The following is a 13,457-nucleotide window of genomic DNA, read 5'->3' as shown; positions in this document are numbered from 1 at the left end:
GAAACTTTTGGGGCTAAAAACTTCCCATTAAGGTCTGAGGAGAACATTTGACTTTGAGATCTCCACTGAGCAGAATCTAGGATCATTTCAACCAGCATCAACGCATCACTTGATTCCAGAGATTAGTCGGGATTTTTTTACGACTACTATGTCGGCTTTTACCGCAACAAAGAATGGCGATTCGGTCCAAAACCTAAAGCCGCCTCAGCATCCTCCTGTCACCGGCGGTGATCGGGCGGCAGGCGGTGACTCCGCTGTTGGGCGGGACAAGAATTCCAACTTCAGCCTACTTCTCACTCGACTTGGAGGAGAGAGCACTGCGAACTGGACGCCGTCCGGAACTTCAGGCGCACAGAGTGTGAGTACCGATTTCCTGTCTGCACTTTTTTTTCTGGACCGGGATCTCTTGTCAATTGTAGCCTAACCTTTCTTTTCAAAAGTCCTATCTTCCGTCATCAATCCGAGGATACTTTGCTGTCCGACAAACTTGAACGTCTCTTGTCTGCTAGTAGCCTAGCTTTAGCTGTAGTTTTTATCCCCGCTTCTTCTAATCTAAAGCTTTAAAAGTGATCTTCATGATCTCCATATAAAAAACTTTTCAGGGGCTGTACAAAAATGGACGTCCGTTTGTAATCGCTTATGAAACGCACACTTTACTCCAGTTATTGTTATAAGTTCACACCCATGCGCAATCGGGGGCGCTGCGCCACATTTAAATCATTAAAACGCGCAACTATTTGTGCAATCAAACTGGAGATCCTGTGATGATAGACATGTCCCGTTTGTCTTTTTCTTACATTGTTCTTTGTGGTTGTCCTGATTCCACTAAATGATTCTCCTAAATATCACATTTCATTCAATCAGTTCTTCCAGTCTATTTTGTCCAAATTTGTGACGTAGAGGTCAATTTACTACAAATAATAAATTATGCAGACATTTCAAACAATCACATTCCTTCTAAAGCAATTAAAAGAAAAAACTAATTTTAATTATGATTTGAGCAAAATATCTTGTCTAATCCCTTGCACTACCATCACAATACTAATTCACAAATTAATAATTTGCAACCATTGACTACAATAGACATCCATCTTCATTTAAACTGATTCAAATGGATCAGCCAATGACTTCATGTAAATGTCAACTATTATTATATTCGAAAAGATTTAAACCAGCAGCTCTATGCAAATTGATTTACCAGGTGTTGCTTTAGGACTCCAACACATTAGTCATAAAGTCAAAAAAAGGAAAAACCTGTTTCTTGCTCTCTCACTTTGTGAAAATAAATGTGCTATAACTATTTTGCATCAAAAATATTTCCCCATTTTTTAAAGTCACGTGATGTGGCATCTCATGTCAGCTTTTTAAATACAGATGGGATGTTTGCCTTTTAAAGACAAACTGGGCTATGTGTAATTTGTGTGTTCCATCCCTCACACTTCCATAGTTGTCTATGTGTGAGAACAGGTTGTCCCACTTTGTGTGTTGTCACCAGTCAAAACAGGTGGTGTCACATGCAGCAAAACACAAGGCAGCTGCTTGCTTCTTCTCTTTTCACTTTTTTAAGTCCTAAATTGTCTTAGAATAAATCATCTTTGCTTCTTTCCATTGCTCCTTATCTACTCGCTCATTTCTGCCTTCCCCTTACATATCCTAATTTGTTGAAATATATCATTTGGAGTCATCTTGTAGGTGTGTCGTTCTGCATGCGGTCTTGCCGACCCGTTCCGTCGCATTCCTGAGTGACGGGAACGGGCGTTGAGTCCTTTCATTGAATTTGGAGTAGCGACGGACGGACGGGTGGGCCAGTTGTTCCAGTCTTTTCATTTGAATATGTTGATTGATTGTGCCCCGCCCTGCTTGAGATGATGTCAGATCTCCGTCTCCCTTGCAATATTTTCATGCGGAAGTTTTATCTGGGCCGCACTTCCTCACGGTCCATTAAAAGGAATCTTGCAGGCGGTTGGCTGTGTGTGTGTGTGTAGAAAGTTAACCACATGGGAAGGGTGCCAGTCTATTTGTGTTTTGCACTTCCTGGTTAACCTCGTGAATGAAGAAGAAGTGCAGAACCGGCCGGGTGTGCCAGTTGCTTCCCCGCTCTCTCGTCTTAATGAAATCATCCGGGAATGATTCTCGAAATGGCTTGATGGATCCACCTAGAGTTTTTGTAAACACGCCTAGATGCAAAGTGCCTTCCGGGGGGGGGGGGGGGGGGGGGGGGGGATATCCAGTTAGAAACCTGAGCCAGAGAAATCTCTTTTCTGCGCTTTAGTCAGTCCTGGTTCTCTTGTTGTGGTCTTGCATGGTATCCAGCAACTTGGGTGACTAGTACATTTAGACAAAGGGGTTCTATCTCATGTTAGAAAATAGGGGTGGGAATTGGAAGCCAAAATTATTAATTGTTTTGGGTTAAACAACATTAAAAAAAATCTTCTTTGTGAAACCCTAAGATAGGAGTGGCCAAAGCGTGGCTCTCGAGCCAAATGTGGCTCTCTGCCAACATGAATGTGGCTCTTTGCTTCTGATCATGTTTTGTATACACTGGCTCTTTGGCTCTTTGAAGTTTTCTATTTTAAAATACATTCAAATCCATTAAAAACAATAGATTATATGTATGTTTTTTTAGATTAGATGGTAAGGTGTGGCTCTATGACTCTCAGTTTTGAATCTCAATTTTGGCTCTTTTTGTCTAACTTATTTGCCACACCTGCCTTAGTATACCTCCATTTTTTTCCCACAAAATTAAAAATATTTACTTGACTTTAACTTAAAAATGAGGACTTGGAGTATTTCTCGGGCAACAACATTGGCTACCAAACAGCTGCCCAGAAAACAACTGTCTTGGGAGTTTGACTCTTACATGAGGCCATTGCTTTTGCTAAGGCAGTCCGTTACAAGCACTCCATTCTTCTGGGGTGGCAGCACCAACAACGCTGTGTCTCGCATTTGTCCGCCGCCATCTGTGGCCCCCGCTCTTGTGTGCTTAACCCCTCTTCTCTGTTTCCACTCGGCCTCTGTCGAGGGTGTGCGACAAGGGCTGGCCAATGAGGTAATGTGTGCCTGGCCTTTATTGTGGCTGCAAAAAAAAGGGTTTCACATCCTTCTGGAGAGTCTAAATATAGCAACAGGCTTGGTTCTTTTCTTGATCCTTGCCGGTTTGTTCTTGCCCAGCTTTTTTTTTTTTTTTTTTCTAAAGGAAAACATTGTTTTTCAAAGGGGTCCAATTTCACCGGCGTCTTGAGTAAAGTAGACTGTTTTTTTTCTTCTTTCTTTCCTTTTTTTAATGGAAGCAGATTTATCTGGATGATTGTTGAGCTAATCTCTGGGTCGCACCGTTCCTGGTTTTGACTTGTGGAAGAGGAAGTTTAGTTATTGAGTCCATTGTTTGCTTAAGGGAACCTGACACCCTGTTAAGCAAACAATCCAAATGCCAAATGTTCTTTTAAGCATTTTTTTTCTTGGATGATTTAAATATCATTAGCCAAAATTGGCAGCCTTGAGAGAAGCAGAAATGTTTTTGTCTGGTATTTGTGACTCAGAGCTCCTGAAACTCAGCAGTGTGGATTCCAAATAGGGAAAGGGGAACCCATTTCTGTCTGTCTGTCTGGAAAATGAGATCGTCACTCTAGTTCCAGCTTCCATCTTTGTTTTGTGTTGGCCAGGAATGCCACCACACCGGTTTGGCCTTGGAGAGGCAGCACGCCCTCCTGGCCTGATCTGCACAAGGCCTCAGTGCATTCCTTGGCTTTTTTACTCAGGAAGCAGCAAAAAAAAAAAAAAAAAAAATCCTATTTCTCTGGGATTCTGGAAGTTGGGGACTGTCTCACAGGAGAGTGTGAGAACACAATGTTATTGCAAGCAAAATAAGACCTATCAAAAGTCAACCTGACCTGTGTCGTGTTATGGGGATATTCTACTAAGTCTGACTGCCATAAAAAGCCTTAAAATATTCTTACATTTTCTTGTATAAAAAGGTTTTTAAGGAAAAAGTCGCAATGTAAAGTTGATCTGATCTGAATAGCTTTAAAAACTTACTTGGTGATGTTTTCTGGTCTTGACTGATGACATCTTTTGTTTTTTTATGCAGCCATACATTTTGCTGACTGACCAGCCTCAGGTCAATCACAAAAACATGTCTGGAAAGATATCAAAAGAGGAATTGGAGGAAATACGGGAGACTTTTGGCAAGATTGGTAAGTTTTACACTGCGTATACTTTGCATTGTTGTTATTCTACAAGTACCAAATGGCTCTTCTTCTCCTTTTTCAGACCTGGACAACGATGGCTACATCTGTTACGCCGAACTCAATGAGCTCCTCAAAGAGACGGGTCATCCGCTACCGGGCTACAAGGTTCGAGAAATCATCAACAAGCTGGACCGCGACAGCGACAACAAGATCAGTTTTAACGAGTACCTTGCGGTGAGTCCAAAAAGTGAAGTGCCACTGTAAATATAAAAAGCCTCAAAACAGGGGATGTGATGTCAACCGTTTGGTATTTTGGTTTTTTTTTTCTTTTTCTCGGTATTTAATTTCACTGGTGTGGCAAAACTGCGGCAAAATGTTAAGCATCAAATCAGCATTGTGGGATGCGACTCACAAGCTGTTTTTGTGTGATTCACTTGAAATGAATCCAGGCAGCCGCATAAATCGGGTCATGTGACTTGAGTTATATTGACCCAGTGGCTTTGTGGAAAACTTGGTCACTGTTGGTCTAGTGTGTCTTTTTATAGCCATTTAGCTTCCGCTTGATGAGGCAAATGTCATTTTGTGCTGACATGATTTCCCCAGATGTGTCATGAAGTCATTCCACACAAATAAATAGATGTAGTGTCGCTGCAAGGTAGACGTTTTCGTTCTTTCTGGGAACACATGCGTATTGTTCTGAAAGGTTGGTAGCTTGCCAACGGAGAGACATTCCAGCTCCTCCGCCACCGTCTAAAAGCTGACCTTGGTGGCTCTGACTCGATAAAGACAAGCAGGAAAATACATGTTAATAAGTGGAATTTGCTACCATTTGCAACAAGCGTGGTTTTGCAAAATGACGTAAAGCCGTTGAAGACCATTTTTGTGGTCGAGCAGCATTTACTTGTGGGCTGAGTAAGTAGGTTCCACAAACATTTCATTTTTCTTCTTGGATCGACTATAAAAACAGGTTTTTGATTCTTATGAACGTGTCCAAACGTAATTTAATTGTCGATTTTGATCTGGTGTGTCAGATTGTGAACGAGCTGAAGGGTTCTGAAGTAGCGAAAACCTTCCGTAAAGTCATCAACAGAAAAGAAGGCATCCTGGCCATTGGAGGAACGTCGGAGCTGTCCAGTGAAGGAACGCAACATTCTTTCTCAGGTAAGTAAGAAGAGCAATGGCCTAGAAGTCCACCCTATTGACGTCTGTGTACTTTGACAGAGGAGGAAAGATTTGCTTTTGCAAAATGGATCAACAGTGCCCTGGAAAGAGACCCCGACTGCCAGCACATTTTGCCCATGGATCCCAGCACCGACTCACTCTTTACGTCGGTAGCGGATGGCATCCTGCTCTGGTGAGACTTTCTTCTCCTTAACTTTAGTTTGACTAATGGGAGACGTCAAACGTATTGGGTGTGGTTCCTAAACTGAGCGTTTTTGACAATCACCAGCAAAATGATCAACCAATCCGTGCCAGACACCATTGACGAGAGGACCATTAACAAGAAGAAGCTGACGCCCTTTACGGCACAGGTGAGTGATTTTGTGGAATGGACAGTGCCAGGAAAAGGAAGGAAGTGTGTGTGATACCTGTGTTGGGTTCTTGCAGGAGAATCTCAACTTGGCGTTGAACTCGGCTTCGGCCATTGGCTGCCACGTGGTCAACATCGGCGCTTTGGACTTGAAGGCCGGGAAACCTCACTTGGTGCTTGGCCTACTTTGGCAGATCATCAAGATCGGGTTGTTTGCTGACATTGAGCTGAGCAGAAATGAAGGTAAAAATGGTCAAAATGTCCACCACCATTCCTTTAGTATATAATCCCTCCCTCTTACCCGATTGTTCTTAACTTGCACAGCTTTGGCCGCCTTGCTGAGAGAGGGCGAGACCCTGGAAGACTTAATGAAGTTATCCCCCGAAGAACTGCTGCTCCGCTGGGCTAACTTTCATCTGGAGAACGCCGGATGGCAAAAGATCAACAACTTCAGCTCTGACATTAAGGTAAGGCAAGAGCAAAGGTCACTCGCACAAAAGTCAGGGTGTTGGCCCAATGTTTGGCCAGACATATAATCTGGATAATAATAATATGTGACATCATCAGTCCCTATTTTAGCATGCCCTTTAGTGTACAATGTTTTTTCTTGTTATCTGAAATCTTCAAAAACTGCCCCCCAAAATGCAATTTACCCCTCAGGCAACATTTAAGTTAAATGTCAAGAGATTTATAAAACAGCAGCAATTGGCGATACACTTACCTATTGGTGGACGACGTATGTAGCCAATGCCGACCTTCCCGTTTGATTCCCCAGGACTCCAGGGCCTACTTCCACCTCCTGAACCAGATCGCCCCCAAGGGCACCGAAGAAGGCAAGCCAGCCATCGACATCAACATGTCAGGCTTCAGCGTAAGTAGCCAACCGGATCTCCAAATCGTCCCAAGCTTCTCCGATCCAGACCATTGACGACCGCCATTTCAGGAGAGGGACGACTTGAAGAGAGCGGAAGCCATGCTACAGCAGGCCGACCGGCTGGGATGCCGACAGTTCGTCACCCCAAACGATGTGGTGTGTGGCCACCCTAAACTCAACATGGCCTTTGTGGCCAACTTGTTTAACAAATACCCGGCTCTGAAGAAACCTGAGAACCAGGATCTGGACTGGCATCTCTTGGAAGGTAAGTTTTGGGCAATGCGGAACGTCATGGCAACCATCTGAGTCCATTTTTTTGCCGTTCAGGTGAAACCAGGGAGGAGCGAACCTTCCGGAACTGGATGAACTCACTGGGGGTCAACCCAACTGTCAATCATCTTTACCTGTAAGTGCCTGCGTCCTATCTACATGGGATAGTTGTTATTATTATTATTTTTTAATAAAGTTTGACTGACTAATATTTTCCAGAGACCTGCAAGATGCAATTGTTATCCTACAGCTCTATGAGAAGATAAAAGTACATGTGGATTGGGATAGCAAAGTTAACAGACCACCTTATCCCAAACTGGGTACCAACATGAAGAAGGTCCATTTTGATTCCTTGTAGATTTGGGAATATCATCCATCACGTCAAGACTTTAATTTGTGTTTTTTTGGTGCAGTTGGAGAACTGCAATTACGCCGTGGAGCTCGGCAAAACCACCAAATTTTCTCTGGTCGGCATTGGCGGACAGGATTTGAATGACGGCAATTCTACGCTCACCTTGGCGCTGGTTTGGCAGATTATGAGGAGGTGAGGCCCACTAGATCTGCTTTTTTAGCCAAACAAGTACTCTATTTTTTACTTGTAGTCTGAAAAATACAATGGTATTAAAGTCATTGACATTTCAGGTACACGCTCAATGTCCTGGAGAATTTGGGTGAAGGTGAGAAGGTCAACGATGACATCATTGTCAGATGGGTCAACAAAACATTAGCAGAAGCTGGAAAGGGAACCAAGATTTCAAGTTTTAAGGTAACATTTTGTGTTTTTTTTTGTGGAGTTTTAGATAGGATAAGGAGAAAATTGTGTTTTTTCAGGACCGGGAGATTAGCAGCAGTTTAGCAGTGCTACAACTGATCGACGCAATTCAGCCCGGCAGCGTCAACTTTGAGCTGGTTAAAACTGGAACTCTTTCTGAAGCTGACAAGCTGGAGAATGCCAAGTAAGCACAAAAACTTCGTTAAAAAATGTTCATTAGCGACTTGTATTAAAAAAAATTCACAGTAAAGACAATATTTACAGTCTTTGTGGTCAATTACAACAAAAAAAACTTGGTCTGAAAAATACACTTCATTTTTTTTTCAATCTGGTAATCTAAAGAAAAGATATAATTCCAAATTTGCCCAAAATTACCAAATGTTCACGTTTAATTTGGTTTGTTTTTTCCCCCAGATATGCTATTTCCATGGCAAGAAAAATTGGAGCTCGAGTCTACGCCCTCCCCGAAGACCTGGTGGAGGTGAAACCCAAAATGGTGATGACTGTCTTTGCCTGCCTGATGGGTCGAGGAATGAAACGAGTCTAAAAAATGATGACGTCCACAATTGAAGTCCCTTTTTTTTGGTTCCTATACTTTTTTGTTTTGTAAGAAGATTAAAAAATCCACCAAATTGCAAGTATCACTGCCTCTTTGAAAGACTTAATGAAGAATGACTCCGCCCTGTTATTTAAAAAGGTCAAGTTATCGACGCACGCCAGTACTTATCTCGCTTTTCAAATGTTTACTCGTATTTACTCCTGCTGAAATAGCGGGGAAGTTTAGGACGCCGCTTTGGGGGGTCCACGCGCACTATAGAGACGTCCACACGTAATAAATTTAAAAGAAGGATATGCTGTTTTTGTTTTTCTACCTTTTTGGGGGCCAATACGTGATGTGATGTGAGTGCGCTCATTTTGCTGTGCAGAGCTGGCCTTCTGTTATTATTGTCGTGTCTTCTCGGAATTGATTTGGTTTTTGAGCGTTGGCCAAAAATAGAAAACGCAAACCGCGACAACGGCCAAATCGTACGGCCGAGTTTTTGTGTTTAATCCAAAGTGCTTTGTGCGGAGCAATAAATATGACTTGGAATACTGAAAACTTGACTCTACTCTTTTTTTATGTGTATATTATGGTATTAGGAATTTTTGTTTTATTATAAATGTATCCATAAATACAATAGTATACAATATTTTGTATTATTTAACTTATTTTATGGCATTGGTGGGTTTAGAAAGAAAAAAATGTGCTTGAAAGGGCTAAAAAATATATTTTGAGTGCTATTTATTTGGCTAATCTAATAATTTAAATCATGTGATTTGACTCAAAATGTACAATTTTGATTGTTTTTAAATGTAACTTTTATACTACAATATTTAGGCTAAAAAAATGAATTCCAAATTGTTGTATAAACTTTTGATAGTTGTCAATTCCGCTCTATGATCTTACAAAAAGGGGGTATTAAAGCAAAGTGGTGACATTTATGATAAACTGACTTCCTTTTTTTGTGGTTATACTTCGCCTTTATGCCACTGTATTAACATTTAAATAGAGAACAGTGATTTGTGGGCATATTTTTGCATGCCATTGACGTCCAATCTGTTTGTAATGGCAGCCAATGAGGTAACAATGCTCTTTCTTTCTCTCTCTCTTTGTGTCATTTAGTGTGGAGCTTTTCCCCACCCTGCCGCTGCCATCCTTCCTGTGAAGTGGTGAGGTTACATGATTGCAGTTATTGGATAACGTGTGAGGTCACCATGGGGATGTTATTGGACCAACAAAGTCATTGAAGGTAGGAACAACTTTCACATTTACATTTTTTTTAAAGCAGCTCAGATTTCCTAATCAATGGATTCAACTGGGGGGAAATTAGGTCTAATGAGCAATTGAATATTATGATTAAAAAATATATTTTGGTGGGAAATAATTCTTACATCCATTTGTGATGAATATACAATTTGCAATATACAATTATGCATCAACATTCAAAATTTTTGCATGACATTTTTTATCAATGAAATTGTGTCCATATTTAGTCTCCATCCATTCATTTAAATGCATTTTTAAATCAATCATTTTTGTTAGGTAGATGCATTTATTATTAAATGTTATTTATTGATTGTTTTGTTGTTTGTTGCTATTTGTGCACTTTGTAGTGAAGCTTTAAATCTCATTATGCATTATAAAATGATGTATAATGACAATAAAAGCATTACATTTAATGGATCTATTTAATGGGAGATAAACAATGCATGAATTCATCTAATTTCCAGTATAGTAGGTTATTATTTAATGTTTTTGAGTTATTTTGGCTACCTTTGACTGACTTTATCAATGATATGTTTCAGCGCGCTCGCCTAGTTTTATCTGAAGGGGAAAAAGGCTTCCTTTGTGACAGACACGCTCTTGTGGAGTCCACGTCTCCGAGTCATTAAGCAAAGCACAGGTGACTAGTGCCGGGTTACCAAAGTGACGCCGGGGCGCTCGCGGGGGAGCCGCTGATTTGAGCTCAAAGCCGTGTGTGTTGTCATTAAGCATCATCCAATTAGTCACACGTTGGCAACAGTCGTCTAAAGACCTCCACGTCACCCCACAAAAGAGCCGTTCTACCGTTGGCGTTCTCCCGAGTGTGCGTTTGAACCTCCGCAGGGATGAAGATGACAGGCCACACCCCCGAGAGAGAGCGCTCGTCCCACAACCTGTCAGTCAAGACCAGCTTGGAGGAGGAAATTGAGAGAGCTGAGAGTATTCTGAGCAGGTGTGGAGGGGGTGGTGGGGGGATATCTGGTTTCTTGGAGTAAAGGAGAAGTGAACGCTTTCCAATTTGAGCTTCCAGGGTGGCGTCCATCTGCGATGACACTTCGTCAGAGCTCCAGAGGGTCGCCGCTCTCGATCCCCATGGTGGAAACTCCAGGAACTCCTACCGAAGGAACGGCGCTATCTCCGGGTGAAAGACCCACTCAAGGCCCACTTAGTGTTTTCCATTAGAAAATACATTCACTTTTTATTCCCTTTTTTCCTCAATAAAAAGGATCAAAGGTTCAAATTTTGGCCTTTGAGAACTGCATATAACCAGAGAATATTGGTCTTCTACTTCTTAATAAACTTAATATTTAAAAATACTGTCTGACCATCTAATGTAACCAGTAAGTATAAATTCTTAATTTTGCATTTCATTTATTCCAGAATAATTCTCTAGTTTCTACAGTTCTCTAAAGCCATTTTTATTCCATCTGAATCATATACTGTTCATACAAAGCATAACATTTCTTTAAAAAAATCATAAGTGCAAATAACTTGCTTGATATCCAGTTGGAGGCCTTCTCTAAAATAATCTGTCGCTGACATCAGTTTGGTGAGATTGGTGGTGCGATTGCGGGAATGGGCTCACAGAAGTCTGACCCAGGAGCAGGCCAGACCGGACTCCTTCTTGGAACGCTTCCGGGGACCCGAGTTGAGGAACGCCCCCAGCCGCGCCGGTGACCCGCAAACAGACACCAAGAGGATCCTCGGGTACGTAAACAGACCGAGCCCACTTTGCTTCCATTGCGCTCATTCCTGATCCGTCTTCAGGAAACAATGGGAGGTCTTTGTGGTGTCCCCATCGGACGACGCCTATTACCGCTGGCTGTTCGTCATTGCCGTGGCGGTGCTCTACAATTGGTTCCTCGTCGTAGCCAGGTGATGACAGAAGAGAATTGATTGGTGGTCTTGTACTGAAGTTCGTTTTTTGTTTTGTTTTCAGGGCTTGTTTCGATAGACTGCAGGTGGGCAATTTCATCTGCTGGTTGGTGTTGGACTACCTTTGCGACCTCATTTACATCATGGACACTTGTCTCCGGCTCCGGACAGGTGAAGCGTCAGCCATCCATTCCAGCCAAAATTTCCACAGTGTCCATTCCATTTTCCTTCCTAGGCTTCCTGGAGCAAGGCCTCCTGGTGAAGGACCGGCATAAACTCATGAAGAACTACGTGAGAACATGCCAGTTCAAGCTAGACATCTTGTCCATCCTCCCCACCGACCTGGCCTACTTCGTGACGGGTATCCACACCCCCCAACTTCGGTTCAATCGCCTGCTGCGTTTCCCGAGGATGTTCGAGTTCTTCGACCGCACGGAGACTCGCACCGAGTACCCCAACATCTTCCGCATTTGCAACTTGGTGCTGTACATCCTGGTCATCATCCACTGGAACGCTTGCATCTACTACGCCATCTCTAAATCCCTGGGCTTGGGCTCGGATACCTGGGTCTTCCCCAATGCCTCCAAGCCCGAGTTTTCTTCGCTGACTCGGACTTACATCTACTGTCTGTACTGGTCTACATTGACCCTCACCACTATTGGGGAGATGCCAGCGCCGGTGCGAGACGAGGAGTACCTCTTCGTGGTCTTCGACTTCCTAGTGGGCGTGTTAATCTTCGCCACCATTGTAGGAAACGTGGGCTCCATGATCGCCAACATGAACGCCACCCGGGCCGAGTTCCAGGCTCGCATTGATGCCATCAAGCACTACATGCATTTTCGCAAAGTGGGCAAGGAGCTGGAGACCCGTGTCATCAAGTGGTTTGACTACCTGTGGAGCAACAAGAAGGCGGTGGACGAGCAGGAGGTGCTGAAGAACCTGCCCAACAAGCTGAGGGCAGAGATCGCCATCAATGTCCACCTGGAGACTTTGAAGAAAGTGCAGATTTTCCAAGACTGCGAGGCGGGCCTGCTGGTGGAGCTGGTGCTCAAACTGCGGCCACAAGTCTTCAGTCCAGGGGACTACATCTGCCGCAAGGGCGACGTAGGCAAGGAGATGTACATCGTCAAAGAGGGCAAGTTGGCCGTGGTGGCCGACGACGGGGTGACCCGCTACGCCCTACTGGTGGCAGGCGGCTGCTTTGGCGAAATCAGCATCCTCAACATCCGTGGGAGCAAGATGGGCAACCGGCGTACCGCCAACATTCGCAGTCTGGGCTACTCGGACCTCTTCTGTCTGTCCAAGGACGACTTGATGGAGGCTGTGACTGAGTACCCAGAGGCCAGGAAGGTCTTAGAAAAGAGGGGGCGCGAGATCCTGGCCAAGGAAGGCATGCTGGCGGACCATGGTGAGAGCAGCGGCCTGCGGAGGGAGGACGCCGAGGAGAAGCTGGAGAGGCTGGAGTCCTCTTTGGATGACCTGGGCGCTCGCTTCGCCAGGCTTCTTGGCGAGTATGCGCAGACGCAACAGGGGCTCAAGCAACGTATCGCGAGGCTGGAGAAGCCAAGTAGGGGGACGGAGTTAGGTGGGGTCCACGTTTGAGGGCGGAATGACTCTGGCTCAGGGACAAAGTCCAAGGAGAGAGTTTGGAAGGGGATGCCTTGAGTTTACTAAGACTTTCAGTACAGTGGTTTGGTTTCTTCAAATCTTGAGTAGGGGTGTGTAGACTTTTTGTTGTTGTTTTGAATCTCCATTGTGCAGTGGTGAATGACTTCTGGGCCGCTGCAGACTTTTGCATTGTTCCAGCTGCGCGGCTGAGCGCCGAGGTGGAATGCCGACGGAAATTCCCCACTGACGTGTCGTTGGGAGAGGGGAAATTCTAATTGCTTACAAAATCCAAGCCCTCATTATATTCACCTTCCTGTTCACTTGTAACTTTACCATGTTTTCTTTCAATCCTGTTGTTTAGTGACTGCTATGAAGATACTGCCATTTTTTTGTATACCCGATTTCTTATGTACAGTTTTATGAAGGTTTTTGGTGAGATTTTTGTTTTTTGTAATTAAATATTTAGGCTGTATGTTAAAAGTTATTATTGTACACTTGGAATAAATATGGCCCATTGCTGCCAATGGCATAGAATG

At 43.6% G+C, this 13,457-nt stretch overlaps 2 protein-coding genes across 2 annotated transcripts; both read left to right on the top strand.

The window, feature by feature from the left end:
- Nucleotides 1-16: 16 nt before the first annotated feature.
- pls3 (plastin 3 (T isoform)) lies at nucleotides 17-8,733 on the top strand. The gene is made up of 16 exons (XM_077741443.1): nucleotides 17-358; nucleotides 4,088-4,193; nucleotides 4,270-4,421; nucleotides 5,219-5,348; nucleotides 5,409-5,541; nucleotides 5,638-5,719; nucleotides 5,796-5,961; nucleotides 6,043-6,185; nucleotides 6,494-6,589; nucleotides 6,662-6,857; nucleotides 6,920-6,998; nucleotides 7,082-7,199; nucleotides 7,276-7,406; nucleotides 7,505-7,628; nucleotides 7,694-7,818; nucleotides 8,049-8,733. Exons 1-16 carry the CDS (start codon nucleotides 149-151, stop codon nucleotides 8,179-8,181), a joined length of 2,124 nt encoding a protein of 707 aa, XP_077597569.1. The 5' UTR covers nucleotides 17-148; the 3' UTR covers nucleotides 8,182-8,733.
- Nucleotides 8,734-9,324: 591 nt separating this feature from the next.
- Nucleotides 9,325-12,915, top strand: cnga2b (cyclic nucleotide gated channel subunit alpha 2b). The gene is made up of 8 exons (XM_077741091.1): nucleotides 9,325-9,424; nucleotides 9,981-10,078; nucleotides 10,282-10,390; nucleotides 10,469-10,579; nucleotides 10,984-11,145; nucleotides 11,206-11,313; nucleotides 11,378-11,484; nucleotides 11,549-12,915. Exons 3-8 carry the CDS (start codon nucleotides 10,284-10,286, stop codon nucleotides 12,913-12,915), a joined length of 1,962 nt encoding a protein of 653 aa, XP_077597217.1. The 5' UTR covers nucleotides 9,325-9,424; nucleotides 9,981-10,078; nucleotides 10,282-10,283.
- The last annotated feature ends 542 nt before the right edge of the window (nucleotides 12,916-13,457 follow it).

The sequence above is a fragment of the Stigmatopora nigra genome, chromosome 19, assembly GCF_051989575.1.
Source record: "Stigmatopora nigra isolate UIUO_SnigA chromosome 19, RoL_Snig_1.1, whole genome shotgun sequence".
Lineage (NCBI taxonomy): Eukaryota > Metazoa > Chordata > Actinopteri > Syngnathiformes > Syngnathidae > Stigmatopora > Stigmatopora nigra.
The sequence above is the reverse complement of the archived record's forward strand: the minus strand, read 5'-3'. Positions and strand labels throughout refer to the sequence as shown.